Source organism: Marmota flaviventris, chromosome 6 (genome assembly GCF_047511675.1).
Source record: "Marmota flaviventris isolate mMarFla1 chromosome 6, mMarFla1.hap1, whole genome shotgun sequence".
Classification (NCBI taxonomy): domain Eukaryota; kingdom Metazoa; phylum Chordata; class Mammalia; order Rodentia; family Sciuridae; genus Marmota; species Marmota flaviventris.
Window position 1 is genome coordinate 21,854,627 of NC_092503.1, and position 19,738 is coordinate 21,874,364.

Below are 19,738 nucleotides of genomic sequence, written 5' to 3' on the forward strand. Positions count from 1 at the left end.
GAGAATGCTCTGTAAATATTCGTTGAGAGGAAGGAGCCCTTCCTAGACCTGGGTGAGATGTGTGGCCAGTGCCTGGTTATGTAACATTGCTATAGTAAAGCAATAGACAGATTCCCTTCTCTTCCTCCAATAAGATATGAGGGTGAAAGCGCTTCCACTCTCCTGGTGAAATGAGAGCTATAAATTAAAACACTGTCATTTATGAATGCAACCAGAGTAGTCCTTAACAAATATCACCTTAGACAAATCCTTTAACTTCGTAGATAGGAGAAATAATCCCCAGCAGCAGCATTATGCTTCTATAATTATAGCAATATTATACCTTATTAGGATCAAACATAATTTTAACACTTACCAACCATTTTTCTACATGTTTACTACTGAAACCAGTCCAGTGAAGTAGAACCAAAATAATTCGTCAGACCAAATTCTTCTTCCAGCAAAAACTAGAGTATGAAGCAAACCTATCTATTAACATCACCTTTCAAGGGCTGATCCCTATTGATCTGGGTAGGAAGTTATCCTTTAGAGATGCATCAGTATAATGGTCCAAAATACTGATCATTGTGCCCTACTGTTTGGCTTCAAATACTGCCTTGGCCTCCTGCCAGAGAAGTTTCGTTGGGGAAGTCCACTGAATCTCTGGGCCCAGTCTCCTCATCAGTAGAACTATATAACAGAAGCACTTAAACTTCATATGGTTGTTTTAGTGATTTGATGAGTCAATATAAATAAAGTTCTTAGAGCTGAACTTGGTATGTAACAGCATCCAATAAAAGCCATTACTATTAGACTACCTTTGTAAACTCAAGTTTTACCACATGATTCTGTACAAGTTAGTCCTGATTCCTCAAATGCTGACACTTATCAGGATGTTATCTAAAAATCTAGATGGACATTCCTTTCCCATTACTAAAAATGTAAATAAAAGTCACAATTTTAATGAAGATAAATTGTCTTGATTTTCTTTACTTAGGAGTATAACATACTTTTAAATAAGGGTAAAAGATAGGAAAGAGAATTTTCCCCTATTTTTTAAAATCAGCTTCTTAACAGTTATACACAGTTGTGATTGTGAAGCACATTTTGGGTTAGCATTTTGTCTTTTTCTTTGATTTTTTAATCTTAAGTTTCTCTTATAAAGTCCTGAAGCACCCAGTGCTCCACTTGTAGCTATAGGGAACATTCAATAGATAAGCAAATGAAAGCATACTAAAGAAATTTATACCAAGGAGAGATACTCTATAATGTACCTCCTGAAGTGCAGTAAAGGTGACTGGGATAATCTCACCTTCAATACTTACAGTAAATAAGGAACACAAGACAAACACATAAACTAGAAAAGGAATCAAGTTGTCTTGACAGTTGTCTCTTGGCCTCCATGGGGACTGGGTCCAGGATCTGTCAATGCTCAAGTTGCTATATTAAATGGCACAGTATTTGCATATAATCTATGGATATCCTCCTGTATACGTTAAATAATCTCTACCTTACTTATATCAAATACAATGTCAATGCTAATATAAATGATTGTTACACTGCATTATTTAGGGAATGAAAAAAAACCAGCCTACATATATTCAGCACAGATGCAATTTTTTCCAAATATTTTTGATGTGCAGTGTGTTGAAATCAGAGATACGGAACCCATGCACATGGAGAGCTGACTGTATACGTGTCCTAACAGGAGTACAAATAAAGGAGGTGGTGGCTCCAACTCAGCTGGTGCAGAATCAAGGTCAAGAATGTCTTTAGGAAGGAAGAGACATGATGCTGACCCTTGAATGATCAGTAGCATTTCAATAGGTATAGCAGGGGCAGGAGGGAGCTCAGAGGAAGAGGGAACAGAAGGAAGAAAGGTCAGGTATCAAAAATACCTGGGGCAGGCTCTGTGGTGACCCAGCATGACGAAGTCCAAGGTATGTGGACTCTTTAAAGAAAGATAAGTAAGGCAGAAGAGGTCAGTTTGGGTTAAACTGAGGAGAGCCTGGAATTCATTTAGGAAACACTATGGGGTCAGTCACAAGTTTGAGTCAAGAAGTAACAGGACAAAAGGAAAATTCTCCCCAGCAATATCCAGAATTATCAGGAGGAGGGGAGGGAGCATTGGGTGCTTTGCCCACCAGTTTTCCCAGATCCACTCATCTGAGGCTTCTGGGGACCACACCTCTCTGTGCCCACCCCCCAATCCCCAGAGGTGTTGGGTAGTTCCATTCCGGCATTGGAGGTTTGAGATCTGAGGAGACCCTCTCCCCTAAATTCATCCCCTGGTCCACTTTATACAGGGAGTGCCTATCCTAACTCCTTTGGTAAGTTCCTATCCTAGGTACCAGCTCTGTTTCTTTCTCCTTCAAAAAAGGATGGGTCCTGTTTGGGTCTTTCTGATCCCCTGGCCCAGGCATCTTCTGTGCATGAACACTATGACCAGGGTACAGAGCACCTTGGCTACTGAGGCCTGGGTTTCCCAGTCTCACCCATGGTGCTCCGTGACTCCAACTGAAACACATTTGGTTGCACTCATTGCTCAATTTGCCTTGTCCGAGCCTTGGAACATTGCTATCTTAGCTACTCTGTGGTACTTGGAAGCCTGTGCCATCCTGAATCTCCCTGTCAGACTTAGAAGTGAGGGCTGGTAAGACCTAGAGAGGCTGCTAGAACACAGCCACTCTTGAACTTCTCTAGTTTTCTAGAGTTAGCTAAAAATAAATAACCTAAGGACAGCAAAAAAGGCTACACTGCAAGAATGGAGATGTGGAGTGATAAAGACTGAACAACAGAGATGGAGAGGGTAGGCTGATGGTAAAGATTCTACACTTGGAAGAAATAAATCTATGATTTTTGGAACTCAGAATGTAAAGGATGGTGAGAAACAAGGAAGAGTCAAAGAACATCATAATGTAATGTCTAGATACCAAAGGAAGCCATGTGTACAATGGCAAAATAGCTGGGTTGGCAGGAATGCACTGCATGTATTCTCTATTGTGTCCATTATAGAGCATCCAGCATCATCGTACCCATCTGGAATGAAAGCCCTGAACTTCATTCTTCGCTATGGTTGGATAATTCTCCATTCTATATTTATAAAATACGCCATATTTTCTTTATGTGTTTATTTGTTGACAACAACTAGGCTGATTCCATGTCTTGGTTATTGTGAATAGTGCCACAATAAACATGGGTATACAGGTATCTCCTTTGTATGTTGACTCCTTTCCTTCAGATATATACTCAGGAGTGGTTGATGAATTTATTTTGTTTTGTGAGGAACCACCATAACATAGGGGCTGTACTAATTTATATTCTTACCAACAGGATTGAAGGATTCCTTTTTCTCCATATCCTCTTGGTGGATTCCTTATTGGTACATAAGGATGTTACTGATTTTTATTTGTTGATTTTGTATCCTGTTACTTCACAGATCTGTTTATCAGAACTAAAAGTCTTAGTGGAGTCTTTCGGATTTTCTATGTAGAGAATCATATCATCAGCAAAGAGGGACAATATGACTTCCTCCTTTTCTTATTGTATACCTTTAATTTCTATCTGTTGTCTAATTGTTCTAGCTAAAATTTCTAGTACTGAAACTGAGTAAGAGTGGTGAGATAGACATCCTTGTCTTGTTCCTGATCTTGGAGGAACTGCTTCCATTTTATCCCCTTTAGCATGATGTTTGCAATGGTCTTGTCTTCTACAGCCTTTATTATGCTGAGGTATGATCCTTCTATTCCTCTCTTATTTAGGGCTTCTATCGTGAAGAAATGTTGCATTTTATCACAGTCTTTTTCTGCAGCTATTGAGACAATCATATGATCATATCCCTATTTTCTTTGTGTGCTGTATTATGCATTACATTTATTGACTGGCATATGTTGAACTATCCTTGAATCCCTGAAATGAAACTAACTTGATTATTGTGAATAATCTTTTTAATATGCTGTTGAATTTGATTTTCTAATATTTTACTGAGAACTTTTGCCACTAGGTTCAACAGGGATATTGGTCGATAGCTCTCTTTTTTGTTGTTGTGTTATTATTAGGTTTTAGTAGCAGGGTAAGACTGGCTTTGTTGAATGAGTTAGGAAAGGTTCCTTCCCTTCTTATTTTATAGAAAAGTTTGAGGAGCTTGGTGCTAGTTCTTCTTTTAAAGGATGGTAAAATTTAGCAGTGAATCCACTCAGTCCTACTCTCCTCTTCTTGGGAGATTTTTAAAAATTATTACTTTTTTAGTCTCATTACTTGTTATTGATCCATTTAGATTTTTTAATATCCTCTTGCTTCAATCTTTTTTTAAATTTTTTTTAAAGATGGACACAATATTTTTACTTTATTTATTTTATTTATTTTTTATGTGGTACAGAGGATTGAACCCAGCACCTCATGTGTGTGAAGCAAGCACTCTACCACTGAGCTATAATCTCAGATATTGCTTCAATCTTATCTTTAATCTTAGGTCACATGTGCCAAGAAATTTGTCCATTTCTTCTAGATTTTTCAAATTATTGGCATATAGTTTTTCAAAATATTACCTAATAATCCTTTGAATTTCAATGGTATCTGTTCTAATACTCCCTTTTCAACTAATTTTAGTTATCTGTATCTTTGTTTCTTTTAGTTAGTTTAGCTAAAAAGGTTTGTCAATTTTGTTCATCTCTTCAAAGAATCAACTCTTGGTGTCATTAAAGTTCTGTATGGTTTCTTTTTTTGTCCATTTATTTCTGCTGTAATCTTTACTCTTTATTTTTTTCTACTGATTTTGGATTTGGTTTGTTCTTGTTTTTCTAAGTACTTGAGATGCATCATTGGGTAATTTCTCTGAGATCTTTCTCCCTCTCCTCCCTCCTTTATGTAAGCACTTATTGCAACAAACTTCCCTCTCAGTACTGCTTTCATCGTATTCCACTAGTTCTGGTATGTTGTGTTTCCATTTTAATTTGATTCAAGAAATTTTAAAATTTCCCCTTTGGTTTCTTCAATGACCCACTCACTGTACATTCAATATTTGTTGTTCAATCTCTGTATAATTTCTGAAGTTTCTCTTGCTGTTGATTTCTGGTTTCATTCCACTGTAATAAATAAGATGTAATAAATTATTTCAGTTTTTGTGAATTTGTTAAGACTTGCTTTGTGGCCTAATTTATGGTCTATTGTGGGAAAAGTCCCACATGTAAAGATGAAAAGAATATATATTCTGAAGCTGTTGAGTGGAATATCCTGTAGACGTCAGTTAAGTCCTACAATGTAATTTAACTCTGGTTTTTTAATGAATTTTTTTTTTTGTGTGTGTGTGTGGATGATTCATTTATTGTTGAGAGTGGAGTATTAAAGTTGCCTACTATTGTTATATTGGAGTCTCTCTCTCCCATTATGTCCAACAGTGCTTGTTTTATAAAACTGGATGCTCAATCATTCAGTGTATATATATTTATAATCATTATATCTTATTTATTTTTTACAACTTTTTACAACTTCTCTCTCTCTCTCTCTCTCTGTCTCTCTCTCTCTCTCTCTCTCTCTCTCTCTGTCTGTCTCTCTCTCTCTCTTTCTCTCTTTTATGTGGTGGTCAGGAAGGAACCCAATGTCTCACATGAGCTAGGCAAGCACTCTACCACTGAGCTCAACCCCAGCCCTCATTATATGTTCCTAATAAATATTCCCTTGATCAATATAGAGTGATCTGCTTTATCTCTTCTGATTGCTTTAAAACCTATTTTTATTGGATATCATTATAGTTACTCCTGCTTGCTTTTGGATTCCATTTGCTTAGAATATCATTTTCATCGGTTCACCTTCAGTCTGTGTTGTTCTATGCAGGTGAGATGATTTTTTTGTCGGGTAGCATATTGTTGACTCTTACTTTTTAATTTATTGAGCCAGTCTTCTCTCTCCCAGATTTTAATATTCTTTCTTTGTCCTACACTTTGGCCCTTAAATTACAACAGGTCACAGGGAGGTTCTTTTCTGATTATGTCTCTTTGAGGTTCTACCTGCCTCCTGAATGTGAGGATCCATGCCTTTCCCAAGATTTGGGAAATTTTCTCTTATTTCATTTGCTGGATTTTCTATGCCTTCAGCCTATAGCTCTTCTCCTTCATCTATTCCAATTATGCAAGTGCTTGGTTTTTTTAATGGTGTCCTAGAGATGGTATGTTCTTTTCATTTTTATTAGTTTTTCCTTTTTTATCATCTGAATGTGATATTTCATTAGACTTGTCTTCAAGAATTGATCTAGTTTGACTATAAGGTTTCAACTGAGGATGTTTGTTTGTTTGTTTCTTTTTAAACCTGATTTATTAAGATTTTTATTTCCAAGATTTTTGCTTAGTTCTTTCCTAAATTTCTGTCTTTCTACTGAATTTCTCATTCATATCCTGCATTGCCTTTCTTAATTCATTCAATTGTTTACCTGAATTCCCTTGGAATTCATCTGGCTTTTAAAGATTGTTCTTTTCAATTAATTATATGTCTGACACTTTATCTATTTTGATAGCTTTAAAATCAGTTACTATAGAGTTATAAACTTTAGGAGGCTTCATACTGCCTTGTGTTTTCATATTACTTATGGTTCCATGCTAAGATTTATGTATCTGTTGGGGCGGATATCTCTTCCACTTTTACGTGAGGGCTGTCTTAATAAGCAACCTTCTCTTAACAATGTGTTTGAAGTATGGTTTTATTGTGTAGTGTTGAGTTTTATTCCAATTGGGTTTCATAGTATACTCTCCCTATGGCTTCTTTGGCTGTGATTAGTAAGTTTTGACACAAGGCACACTGTATCAGAGCCTGAGGAATGCTTAATATGTAGTTCGTGAAACAGTGGGTCTCTCTGGTAATTTAGGCTGATGTGGCATACACCACAGACCATGAGGGATGCACCCTTGTGAATACTCCTACATTGGGAGTGGAAGCCCTTATCATGTGGTAAGGGTTTCCATTGCCACTATTGAAATTGGCTCTGTTAGGTGAAAGCAATTCTGATATTGACTCTTTCAACTGGGGTGAAGGACCTGAAGCTTTCATCCTCTGTTTAGCCCTTAGTATACTTCCTGGTGTTTCACATGGAGAGCCACAGGCTGAGATTAGAACCCACCCTCTGCAGCACTCATGTCCAGGTTGACAGGATGTAGGAGCAAGTGATGTTGAGGAACCTCATAGGTGTCATATCCACATAGAAGTATTATTTCTCTTTGCTCTTATATGGGGTGACTGTCGAGGAACAGAACATCAGACCCCTCTAATTGTGCACACTTGTTATCATATCATTGTTTAGGGGCATTCTTTAAGTTGATGTATCTGCCAAGATTCAGGCAGGATTGGGTCATGCTAGATGCAGTTCCTCTCAGCTGGGCTGGAAGCGTAGCTCAGTGACAGTGCAGCAACCCAATATCTGCTAATTCCTGGGCTCAGTCCCCAGTTTTGAAAAAAAAGGGGAGGGGGTAAAAACAATAACCGAAAAGAAAGGGTAAAAAAATAGAATATATATGTGTGTGTGTATTAATGTTTTAGTTGTAGATGGACACAATATCTTTATTTTATTTATTTTTATGAGGTGCTAAGGATCAAACCCAGCACATCACACATGCCAAATGAGTGCACTACCACTGAGCCACAACTCCAGCCCCAGAATAAAAATATTTTTATAAAAGGAAAAGAAAGCAGGAGAAAAATTTAAAAAAATCACAATTATAAAAGGGAAGAAATGAAAAAGAGAAAAATAAAAATAATAGCATACTGGCTAAGGGCTCTTCAGCCCCCAATTCTTTTCATCGTGGTGCTCTCCAGGTGACTGGCAGGAATGCTTTGTGGCTGAGGCTTTTAGGAGTCCCTCTAAGCTGCTTTGCACACTGGACTGAGCCACCACAGAACGTATAACTCACTAAGCAACAATCTCTTCCTAGTCTCTTGGGCTACACATCCCAGGGTGAAGCCAAGCCTCTGCCTTTAGGCAGAGATTCTTCCCAGAGTTCCTTGGGTTGTATGCTTCAAGGGACAAACACTAGTGCATGTCACCAGGAGCGCGGCAGGTGGGGAGAGGCCATGGGGTTCAAAGATCTATGCTGGGAGCAGAGGTAGCAAGTTCCATGAGATCTACCATCCATTTTGCTAGAGCCCCAATTTTGGATTTGACATGAAATCACACTCAAGGGATCAGCCTCACGCTACCACCATTCTAACAGCAGATCTCCCAAACTGTCAACTGTCAAGAAAGTACCTTCCACACCACAGACTGCAATTCCCACCACATAGAATTCTGAGCGGATTTGTGCAGAAGTCTTGCACCTGAGCCAAAACTGTCTCCTGGAATAAATGCCCACTGAGCCTGGGATAAGAAAAGGCCATTGGATCTTGGAGCTAGAAAAATGCAGGTACTTCTGATCCCCTTTACAACAAGTCAAACAACAGAACCCTTCTCAAGATGGCTCCCAGTTATGGCACTGTATGTATAAGCAGGAAATGCAGAGATCTTCTCTCGCACCAGCATGCTGTGCAGATCCCAGGTCTCTTGTCTCTTTCAAATTGTCAGATTCTAGGCTTGTGGAGATCACCAGGGCTCTGTCCTCCTCACCTGTACTCCTGCTGGCGGGGAACTCCCCCTCCCCCTGCTAAGCCTTCAAGCCTGGGTGCCGGGACACTGTTCTCTTACTACACTAATATCTAATATATCTGGGTTTCACCTGGTCACTGAATCTCTACTATTGCAAGCCCACACTTTCCTATGACCACCCACCTCAACATGCAGCTACATGCCTGTTGTTCTGGTTCTGTCTTACAAGAAGCAGAAGAGTCCTCTAACCTGCCATCTGTGTGCTTTTCTCACTCTCTTTCTACCTCCAGATACTGTGAGTCTTGCCCAAGGTGGGCTTCACAGATTGTCAGGTTGCACATGGCTTCAATCACATCTAAATAGCTCAATTTAACTGTTAGAGATCATTTTTTTAAAGAAGATACCTTTTCCTTGGCTGTTTCCAAATATATCAGTTTTGGTCTATATGTGACAACTTTCTTGGATATGGAAAAAAACTCATGTTATATGCCATTTGCTGCTTTGGTCTAAAGCTTCACTAATACTTTCCACATATCTCAGCAGAAGTTAAAGTCTTTAAATAAATATACAAATAAGGTGACAATAACATACTTTTTCATTAAAGAGAAGTGACAAGGAAAGAACAAGCAAAATTCTTTGAAAGTGTCTTCTGTGAGGACAGAAGACTAGCTCAGATTCAGGTAAAGGGCAAGAATGACAGCTGAAGAAGTTTCCCATCCTCTCTTCTCATCTTTTTTTTAAAAAGTATTTTCTAGTTGTAGATGAACTCAATACCTTTATTTTGTGTATTTATTTTTATATCTTGCTGAGGATTCAACCTAGCACCTCACAAGTGCCAGGCAAGTGCTCTACCACTAAGCTACAAACCCAGCCCCTCTTCTCATCTTCTTAATGCTACTGTCTAGAGCCCTAGTCCCATCTTGGGTAACCATGGTAACTAAAGAGCCAGACTCTCCTAATGCTTAAGGAAATATAAGAGGGAGCACTTAAGAAGGCTGCTGTGGTTCCTCCTACACCTGATGGACAGGGGAGAACAAGATGCTCAGCCAGTGTCTCTCAGAGAAACAGCAGAATCTGGTACTAGCGCACTGCTAATGATTTGAAGTTTAAATGTCCTTGAAAAGTTCATATGTTAAAGGTTTGGTCCCCAGCTGATGGCTCTGCTAGGAGGTGGTGGCACTTTTAGGAGGTGGGGCCTAGCTGGAGGAAGTAAGTCATTGGTGTGTGGTCAGAAAGGGTACATTTGGATCCCTGCTCCTTCCTTTTTTTTCTCTCTGTGCTTACCAGTTATGAGCTGGGCTGGGGATGTAGCTCAGTAGTAGAGCACTTGCCTACCATGTCAAAGGACCTAGGTTTAATTCCAGCACCACATAAAAAAAACGATAATAATTTAAAAAACAAAAGCACCAGATGCCATGAGCTGAGTGTCTCTGCTCCACCGTTTGTTCCCACCATGATGTTCTGTCTTACCACAGGCCAAAAGTAATGGGGTCAGCTGACCAGGGACTGAATCTTTGAAACCACGAGCCAAAATAAATCTTTTCTCCTTTCAAGTCATCGGAAGTGTTTTGTCACATGACAGAAAGCAGACTAACACAAACACCTGAGAAGTTAGTCCATTCTACTTACAGATTTTGAAATTGAGGAAGCTGAGGCTGAATCTTCCTTAATTAATATTACTTGGTACCCTCGGTACCTTTCTGGCAAAAACACAACCCTGTTGTCCTCATATAGCACTGCTTTCTGTCCACCGATTCCCAGGGCCTTTTAATCCAGGAAGCTACCCAGCACTGAAAAGGACCCAATAACCAAGCCACCATTAATTCCCCCAAGGCGAGTCTCACTTCTTTTGCCATTTTTAGAAATTATAGGTATATTCCAATACGTATAATAGAAAGCTGAGAATAATCAAACCCCGGTACATATTGTCTACTTAAACAATCTTCAATTTATCACTCTGGAAAGAGAATTTTGAAACAAATTTTGGGTATCATTATTTCTTGTTAAGTAGTAAATACTTAAAGAAATCATGTAGCTACAAATGCATCAGGCACTTTTCTTCAGGGAGCTTAGGTCTCTACTGCATACCCTTCAGCTGTGCGTATATTTTCTATTTAATTTCACAGCTCTAGTGCTAGTGGCCAGTTAGCAAGACTACTAAGTTGCTCTGTGACCCTATATATGCACTGACAATATTAGACTTTCATGCAGTGAGGAATTCTGGTGAAGGGATTGTTTGGACAGTAAGAAAATTGAACTTATGTCAAGAGATAAACACATTTCTTCCTTAAAGAAAAACCATTGACATTGAGCACCTGCTAAACTGGGCTTAGATCTGGCCTGAGATTTAAAGTCAATTTCCTCCATGAGTCCATATGAAAGGCACTAAGCAATGTAATTCTTAATTTTAATAAATCCACAAATTTTCACATCAATGGGATTATGGCTGTCCTAGGGCAGAGATGATTTACTTGTCCTAAGGACAGAATGGAAGTTTAAAATTAAACAATAAATACAGCAATACTTTTCTTTTGTACAGCCACTGAATTCTTGCCCATAGGAAAAAAAATACATCAAAAAAGACTGTATTTAGAAGTTTTAATTCACAAATAAGACTGTACTACTGAACTAAGTAAATAGGGATGTCATTGTGAGTATATACAGAAACATGGACGCCCGTCACCATAATGTGGATAAGTAACATTTCATTTCTAATCTTCTCTTCTGCTTCCTCCTCCTCACACCTTAGTTTTCTATATGAATTTACAAATATATATTTAAAAACAAGAATATATTAAAGAGTCAATACAAAAATAGGGGAAGCCAGAACTCTTAAGTTATGTTATCCTTAAATTTTATTCATTTGGAAAAATTCATTCCAAATATGAACGTTTTTCTGAATAGAAGTCCGCAAAACACAGTTTTCTACCTTTTGAAAACTTGGAACATTTTATCCTGTCTTGCAACACAGTTCAGACACTCATACCTGCTGAGGTTTCTCTGAATTTGTCACTAGTCTTCTTTTTCCTCCATTTCCAAGGCTTGAAGATTTTACCAATGGTGGAGAGCTTCCCCTTTCTCTTGAAGGGAGGCGTCTGGGAACCTGCTGTGGGGCCATCTGAGTTGGCTATAGAGGCTTTGTCCAGTCCATCAACTATAGAAAGAAAAGTCAAATCAGAGAAAGGCTTCAATGAAAGTTAAAACCAGCATCAACTATCTCTTCCTGGACTCTTAACAGCAAGCATACCTACTCTGATTGAACCTCACATAAAGTTGAGTTTGTCCCATTTCACAGCTGGTAGGACTCCCCTGATATCAATCAGTTAATCAATCCGTCAGAAATTATAGTCCCCTTAGGTAATGGTACTTGGGAAATAAGAAAGCAAGAGACTTACATAACAGGTGGGGACAGACAAGTGAAGTTCTGCAAAACACAGCTGAATCCATCGGCAACAACCACATCAATATTTTGTGCAGAAATAGAGGATTCTAAGTATTCCAGAAATAGGATGTTCCTCTGGAGGCTAGTTTGGCATTCTCAGTAATGAATATCACAGTTATGGTGTAGTTAAAACCATAGTTTCTCCTTCACAAAATACAATTTGATGCCAGGAAGCTAAACGCTATTTTTACAATGCTAAAACTATCTTTTGCTCCTGTTACAAGGGAAAAAAAATTAAAAGTTTTCAGCTTCAATTTATCTGATAACTATCACTAACAGCAAGAAATATGTGGAAGATGCAGGTATTGTGTGTGATAAAACATATCTTGATATGCCTTTGTCATTTTATTAATCAGAAGAAAAGCACAAAATCTTGTTTCCTTGCACTAAGTTCTAAACAGAAGGGAGATAACAATGACTTACATTACCCCAACTACCAGATTTTAGTGACAAAGAATTAGAAGCAGCCCAGAATGGATAAACTACAGTATTATTCATTCAATGAAATAGCTTTTAGCACTTTAAAAAATGAGCAGATGGATAAATATGCAATAAAACTAAATACAGCAAAATGTTAAGTGTTGGATCTAGGTGCTAGGTCTGTGGGGGAGGTATGATCCTTTTGTCTTTTCTGTATTTTTTGAAAATTCGCATAATAACACATTGGGAAATCATATGATCAATCTCAATAGATGCAGAAAAAGCATTTGACAAAATACAGCATACCTTCATGTTCAAAGCACTAGAAAAACTAGGGATAGTAGAAACATGCCTCAACACTGTAAAAGCTATATATGTGTGTGTTAAACCCAAGGCCAGCATCATTCTAAATGGAGAAAAATTGAAAGCATTTTCCAGTGGAAAATGGAAACAAGACAAAGATGTCCTCTTTCATCACTTCTATTCAACATCATGCTTGAAACTCTAGCCAGGGCAATTAGACAAAAGAAAGAAATTAAAGGGATACAAATAGGTAAAGAAGAACTCAAACTATCACTGTTTGCTGATGACATAATTCTATATCTAGAAGATCCAGAAAATTTATAGAATTAATAAGTGAATTTAGCAAAGTAGCAGGATATAAAATCAACACCCATAAAACAAACACATGCCTATATATCAATGATGAATCCACTGAAAGAGAAATTAGGAAAACTACTCCATTCACAATAGCCTCAAAAAACAAAACAAAACAACAACAACAACAAAAGAATCTGGGAATCAATCTAACAAAAGAGGTGAAAGATATCTGCAATGAAAGCTACAGAACACTAAAAAAAGAAATTGAAGAAAACCTCAGAAGATGGAAAATCTCCCATGCTCCTAGATAGGCAGAATTAATATTGTCAAAATGGCCATACTACCAAAAACATTATATAGATTTAATGCAATTTCTATTAAAATCCCAATGACATTCTTCATAGAAATAGAAAAAGCAATCATAAAATTTATTTGGAAAAATAAGAGACCCAGAGTAGCTAAAGAAATCCTTAGCAAGAAAAGTGAAGCAGGAGTCATCACAATACCAGACCTTAAACTATACTACAGAGCTGAAGTAACAAAAATGGCATGGTATTGGCACCAAAATAGACTTGTAGACCAATGGTACAGAATAGAGGACACAGAGACAAACCCACATAAATACAGTAATCTCATACTGGACAAGGGTGCCAAAAACATTCACTGAAGACAAGACAGCCTATTCAACAAATGGTGCTGGCAAAACTGGAAATCCATATATAGCAAAATGAAATTAAATCTCTATCTCTCACCCTGCACAAAAATCAACTCAAAGTGTATCAAATACTTAGGCACTAGAACAAAGACCCTGTGCCTAATAGAAGCAAAAATAGGCCTAAATCTTCACCACGTCGACCTAGGATCTGATTCCTAAAGCACAAGAAGTAAAATCAAGTCACAATAAATGGGATGGATTCAAATTAAAAAGCTTCTTCTCAGCAAAGGAAACAATTAATAATGTGAGGAGAGAGCCTACAGATTGGGAGAAAATCTTTACTACATGCACTTCCAATAAAGCATTAATCTCTAGGATATATAAAGAACTCAAAAAACTTAACACCAAAAAAACCAAATAACCCAATCAATGAATGGGCTAAAGAACTGAACAGACACTTCACAGAAGAAATACAATTTATCAACAAATATATGAAAAACTGTTCAACATTTCTAGCAATTAGAGAAATGCAAATCAAAACTACTCTAAGATTTCATCTCACTCCTGTCAGAATGGCAATCATCAACAATACAGGCAACAATAAATGTTGGTGAGGATATGGTTAAAAGGTACACTCATATGTTGCTAATGGGACTGCAAATTGGTACAACCACTATGGAAAGCAGTATGGAGATTCCTCATAAAACTGGGAATGTAACCACCATTTAACCCAGCTATCCCACTCCTTGGTTTATACCCAAAGGACTTAAAATCAACATACTACAGTAATGCAGCCACATCAATATTTATAGCAGCTCAATTCACAATAGCTAGACTATGGAACCAACCTAGGTGTCCCTCAATAGAAGAATGGATAAAGAAAATGTGGTATATATACTCAATGGAAATTACTCAGTTTTAAAGAACAGTGAAATTATGGCATTTGCCAGTAAATGGTTGGAGTTGGAGAATATTATGCTAAGCAAAATAAGCCAATCCCACAAAACCAAAGGTCTAATGTTTTCTCTAATTTGCGGATGCTAATTCACAAGAAGGCAGAGGGCACTAGGGAAGAATAGTGTTACTTCAGATTAGGTAGAGGGAAGTGACAGGAGGGGAGGGGATGTGGGGATAGGAAAGATAGTAGAATGAAACAGACATTATTACTGTGTGTACATATGTGACTACATGACCAATATGATTCTGCAACATGTAGACTCAGAAAAATGAGAAATTATACCCCATCTATGTATGGTATATCAAAATGCATAAATGCATTCCATTGTCATGTATAAGTAAATAAAACAAATTTAAAAATTTAAAAAGAGAAACAAATAAAAACCAAAAACTGAACAGCAAAGCTTTGTACTTCCAGGAAGATGCAGGAAGCTTACTTATCACTATTTCTCTTGCTAACTCCATTACATCAAGACACTGACACAAACAACAGGAATGCATCTCAAAAAAAATTGTGCTGAAAGGGCAGAGAGAAAGAGTGCATGTGTGGTTCCATTATATAAAGGTCAAAACAGGAAAAATGAATTTATGGCAAAAACAAGCAACAACAATGCCAAAAACAAACAAACAACAATAACAACAACAAAAACCTAAGAAAATCAGAATAATAATTCCTTCTGAGGATGAGAAGGAGGTAGGAATTAATTGAAAAGGGAGTTGAGGGAACTTATGGGGGTGATGGAATTTTAATAGTGGTTGGATTATGCAAAACTGACCAAATGGTATTTATGACTTTGTGCATTTCACTTTAGGTAAAATTTACCTTAGAAAAGCCATAAAAAGAGTAAAATCTAATTAATGACATGCCTGCTAAAGTGTTTAGAGGTTAGCTGTACTTATATCCATCAAAAAATGAGTAAATGGATAAATAAGTGGATCAATAGATGAAATGAGTAAATGGATAAATGTGCAATAAAATGAAATAGAGAAAAATGTTGTGTTGAGTCTAGGTGGTAGATATGTGGGGGGAGTATCATTCTTCTATTTTTTTCTGTAGTTTTTAAAACTTTTATGATAAAATGTTGGGGCAAAACAATTTTTTTTTCTTTTAAAGCAGAAGCTGAACTTGCAGCAAGTGTTCCTGCTTCCAGAAAGATGGAGTACAGTTACTTATTCCTATGTGTCTTGCTGAACATCATCACCTCCATGTCATATATTTAACAAATGTAAGAAGACTGTGAAAGGTGAAGTAACAGTAGCGCAGTCTGGGACCTCAAAACTCAAGAACCAGCATGCGGTGAGATTCCCTAGATTTGCTTCTAGCCTTACACACCCCACACTTGCAGCTAAAGAAGATGGCAACCCAGAAACACAGCCAATGGGCTCAGGTCAGAAGAGCCTCTCTCTAGCCATGGGTCCAAGGAAGGGGGTACCTAGCAAGACAGAAACTCTGTAGATGGTAATTGCTCTGAGTGGTCAAACATCACAGAAGGACTGTGACCACCATGCCAGAAAAAGTTGAGTGGAGGAACTACACTTGCACTCTCACTGGGCTCCAACAAGGGACCCTAACACCCCTGAGGGAGTTGGAGTCAGAATCCAGTCTTGTGAGAAAAGACCAGCTAGGGAGCCAGGACCTTCACATCTGCCATCTGCTAATGAACCATCCCCAGGAGCATGGATTTCCACTCCATCCACAATAACCAAATGTTACTCCCAGTACTGGGCTGGTGTCAAAACACTGCCCACTGGGAACAAGGTCACCATCCCTTTGGGTCCTTGAAGACCATGTGGGTATCTGACAGTCCCACACCTACCCAACAGTAATGAGGACCCCCCACCCCCATACACAGTGTGCCAACAGAGAACAAGAAGGGAAGATGGATTCTAACTCCACAGGGGAGTGGGAGAGGGGAGTGGGGACAAGGGACACTCACTGCTTGCCTGGCAGAAGAAGTGTCAGACAAAGCCAATGAAAGCAGGTTTCAATAAAGTCTAGAGTCTTGTAACATAATATAAATAAGTTTAAGTTCCAGTGGGGCAGGAAGGGGGGTGGAAATCACTTGACATACCAAGAACCAAGAAAAATCTCAAAGTGAATGTTAAAGGACATTCAATAGATACCAACTCCTCAATCCTTGTGAGTTCTCCTTCCAGATGAGTGTGGATAAATCCCATTCCTCCTCCTAGTGAGGTCTACTCTAATTTTGGGTGCTATCTAGGCAGATGTAACCAGACTGTTGCATTTCTAGGGTCACCTGGAGATGCAGCACTAGGGATGCTTCTGTAAGTGTCCTAACCCTACCTTCAGCTGTGACTCAACAGAGATGTGGGGGCAGGGAAGGGGGTTAGATGGATTTCGAAGCTAAGCCACAGTAACAGAGTAAAATCTTCACTTCTGCTCCTGTCCAACGGCCTTCTGTGAACCAGGGGGCAAACCCAGGGAGGAAGTGAGTGTGTGGTTTCTCTTCTTCATGAGACTCTACGTTATACTCTCATAAAAGATTTTAATTTTCAACAGTTTAAATGCTGTAAAATACAAAAGGACTATTATAAATCAGTGGAAGTAAAGTTTCTACCTTAAATTCATCTCTGTGACTACAAACATCTAGTTCTCATTTTTCTCACACTAGACTGGGGACTTGATCTTCCAAACCATATCTGTTTCCCTGATGTGTCACAAAAATCCTGCTTTTCCATCTGAATCAGTGAAACACAGTTTATTTTTCTCCTGTAAATAAAAATACATTTTAAAAATCCATATTAAATAACTCCCAAGATTGCAGAAGGTGGCCATTACTGAGATGGAGTGAGAGGGTGGATGAGTGAAAAATGAAGCCTTAATGTTAAATTCTTGACTGTGTAAGAAGCCCAGAGGCTGGGGACAAAGGGGACGTAGCTCAGTTGATAGAGCACTTGCCTTGCATGCACAAGGCCTTGGGTTCAATCTCCAGCACCATGAGGGGAAAAAAAATCCAAAGGTTAAGTTATTATCTTTCTTGATTTCTTGATAAGGCTTATGTGGTTCTATCTTTATCTCAGGTCTGTAAAGGGCCTGAGCTAGCACCAGTGCCCCCCCCCCCCCCCCCGACACACACACACACTTCTTTTTCCTGATTGAATAGAATCCACTTGTGATTTTTATAATTGTTGGGCTATTTCAGTGAATCACATTTGCAACGGGAGACTATATGACAGCACAGTTAGTCAAAATGCCACTGTACTTCACAGAAAGCACGGAAATGAAGAGGGCTATCACCTACTCTTGAGTTAATGAGCCAAATATTGCCTTTTCTCTTTTCTGCACATTCAGGATACTGGTAGTGTCATTGATACTTTTATATTTTTTTCTTTTGAATCAATTTATCATTAAAACACATTTGAATCTTTCTATAAATTCTTTCATAGTAAGTCTAGTGAATTTCGCATTTACACACAGAGAACAAATTGCCAGATGTATCCCAGATGAAAGTGGAAATTTCCTGTTTTCAATGTTAATTGTGATTCACTTTCATATTATTGGAGTGGTTCATGAGGACTTTCCTTTTCATGCCAGAGATATATACTTTAAATATAGCATATTCTGAAATACAGTCATTAGCTATTCGAATGTAAAAATCTTAAATGACACACACACACATACACCTCAATCTATTTTCCTGTTGAAATAAGCCCACACCACCCAATGATAAGTATTTAGAGAACATATGCAGGTTTTATTTTCATTTAAACAGAAATTCATCAATTACACAGCCTCAGTGTAAAGGTGATCGTATGGGCCAAAAAATAAAAGAGACTAGATAATTATCATATAAAATATATTATATATTTGAATATTCTCCCTTTTGAGATTTGAGAACTGAATGACAGATCTTTTTAGAAAAGGTAAATGTACTTAATGTGTGAGTTTATAGATTTTTTTGGGGGGAGGGGGCACTGGGGATTAACTCAGGGACACTTGACTACTGAGCTACATCCCCAGCCCTATTTTGTATTTTATTTGGAGACAGGGTCTAACTGAGTTGCTTAGTGTGTCACTTTTGCTGAGGCTGGCTTTGAACTTGAGATCCTCCTGCCTCAATCTCCCAAGGTGCTGGAATTATAAGCATGCACCACTGTACCCAGCAAGAGTTTGTAGTTTTTAAAGTAATATTTAATGTTATATTTTGGATATAACATTAAATATTATCTTAAAATCCATTTTTCTGTACACATAATTATTTTAGTCACCAAGAAAGTAAGACAAATTATGCATACTATTCCATATCACAAATTTTGTAGTTAAAAGATCATTTAGAATCTCAGTAAAAGATTTCCTGGTCCTGATCTGGTGCAGGCTGAGAGCCCCTATGAAAAAAGTAAATGATAAAGATGGTCTCAATTTTCTCTAAAAATCCTTAAATATTTGGAGGTAAATGCAAATACATTTCTGAAGCCCAATTATAACAAAAACAGAGAAATATCATGTGGTAAATAATGCTTTGATAGCCCCCTGCCCTACTGTGTGCTTTAAGGAAAGGGAAAAAATACCCAAATAAACCAGCCTTAATTTCCTTAAAATATAGTTTCTGGGCTGTTTTATTATCATTTTTTTGATGTATGTGTATCTTTGGAATTTATTATGTTCATAAAACATTAAGATTATCACTATAGAATTTATTTCTATTTTTTATTTCTGTTCTATTATGTTTCCATTAAAATTCTGCCCCTTACCCCTTTGAGGCCACAGATCATAAGAAAAAAAATGGGAAGCCCTGGCTTTACTTCCTACATTCACAGGAGGTATCTCTCTCCACTGAAACAATGACTTGAGATGCGTGACACACAAGGTACTTGGTTCTGGGCACAGATCCAAGTAGACAGCAAGGTCAGAGTGGAGCGATGCTGAGAGCCATTGCAGAGTAGACTGGATAATGGTTTTTAAGGCAGCCAAGGAGCAATCCTGGCCTTGCACTTTTAAAGGAGATCTTTACTTTCTCCCTTACTAGAGTTTACATTGTGTTGGGCCAAATCACTTCCTTTAAGGGAATAAAAGCAGTGGCCAGTGGAGAAGAAAGAGAGAGAGAAAAAAATACATAAAAGAACAAAAGAATCAAAAATGAGAGGTATATGTGAGAAATCC

At 37.9% G+C, this 19,738-nt stretch overlaps 1 protein-coding gene across 5 annotated transcripts in view; it reads right to left on the reverse strand.

Moving 5' to 3' along the window:
- The window catches only part of Phactr2 (phosphatase and actin regulator 2), a 135,267-nt gene that overhangs the window by 85,910 nt on the left and 29,619 nt on the right, over positions 1–19,738 (reverse strand). For all 5 annotated transcript variants that reach the window (XM_027938540.2, XM_071612959.1, XM_071612956.1 and 2 more), the window contains one exon: positions 11,529–11,696. In XM_027938540.2, the coding sequence (XP_027794341.2) occupies positions 11,529–11,696 (168 nt within the window). The remainder of the gene's footprint in view (positions 1–11,528; positions 11,697–19,738) is intronic.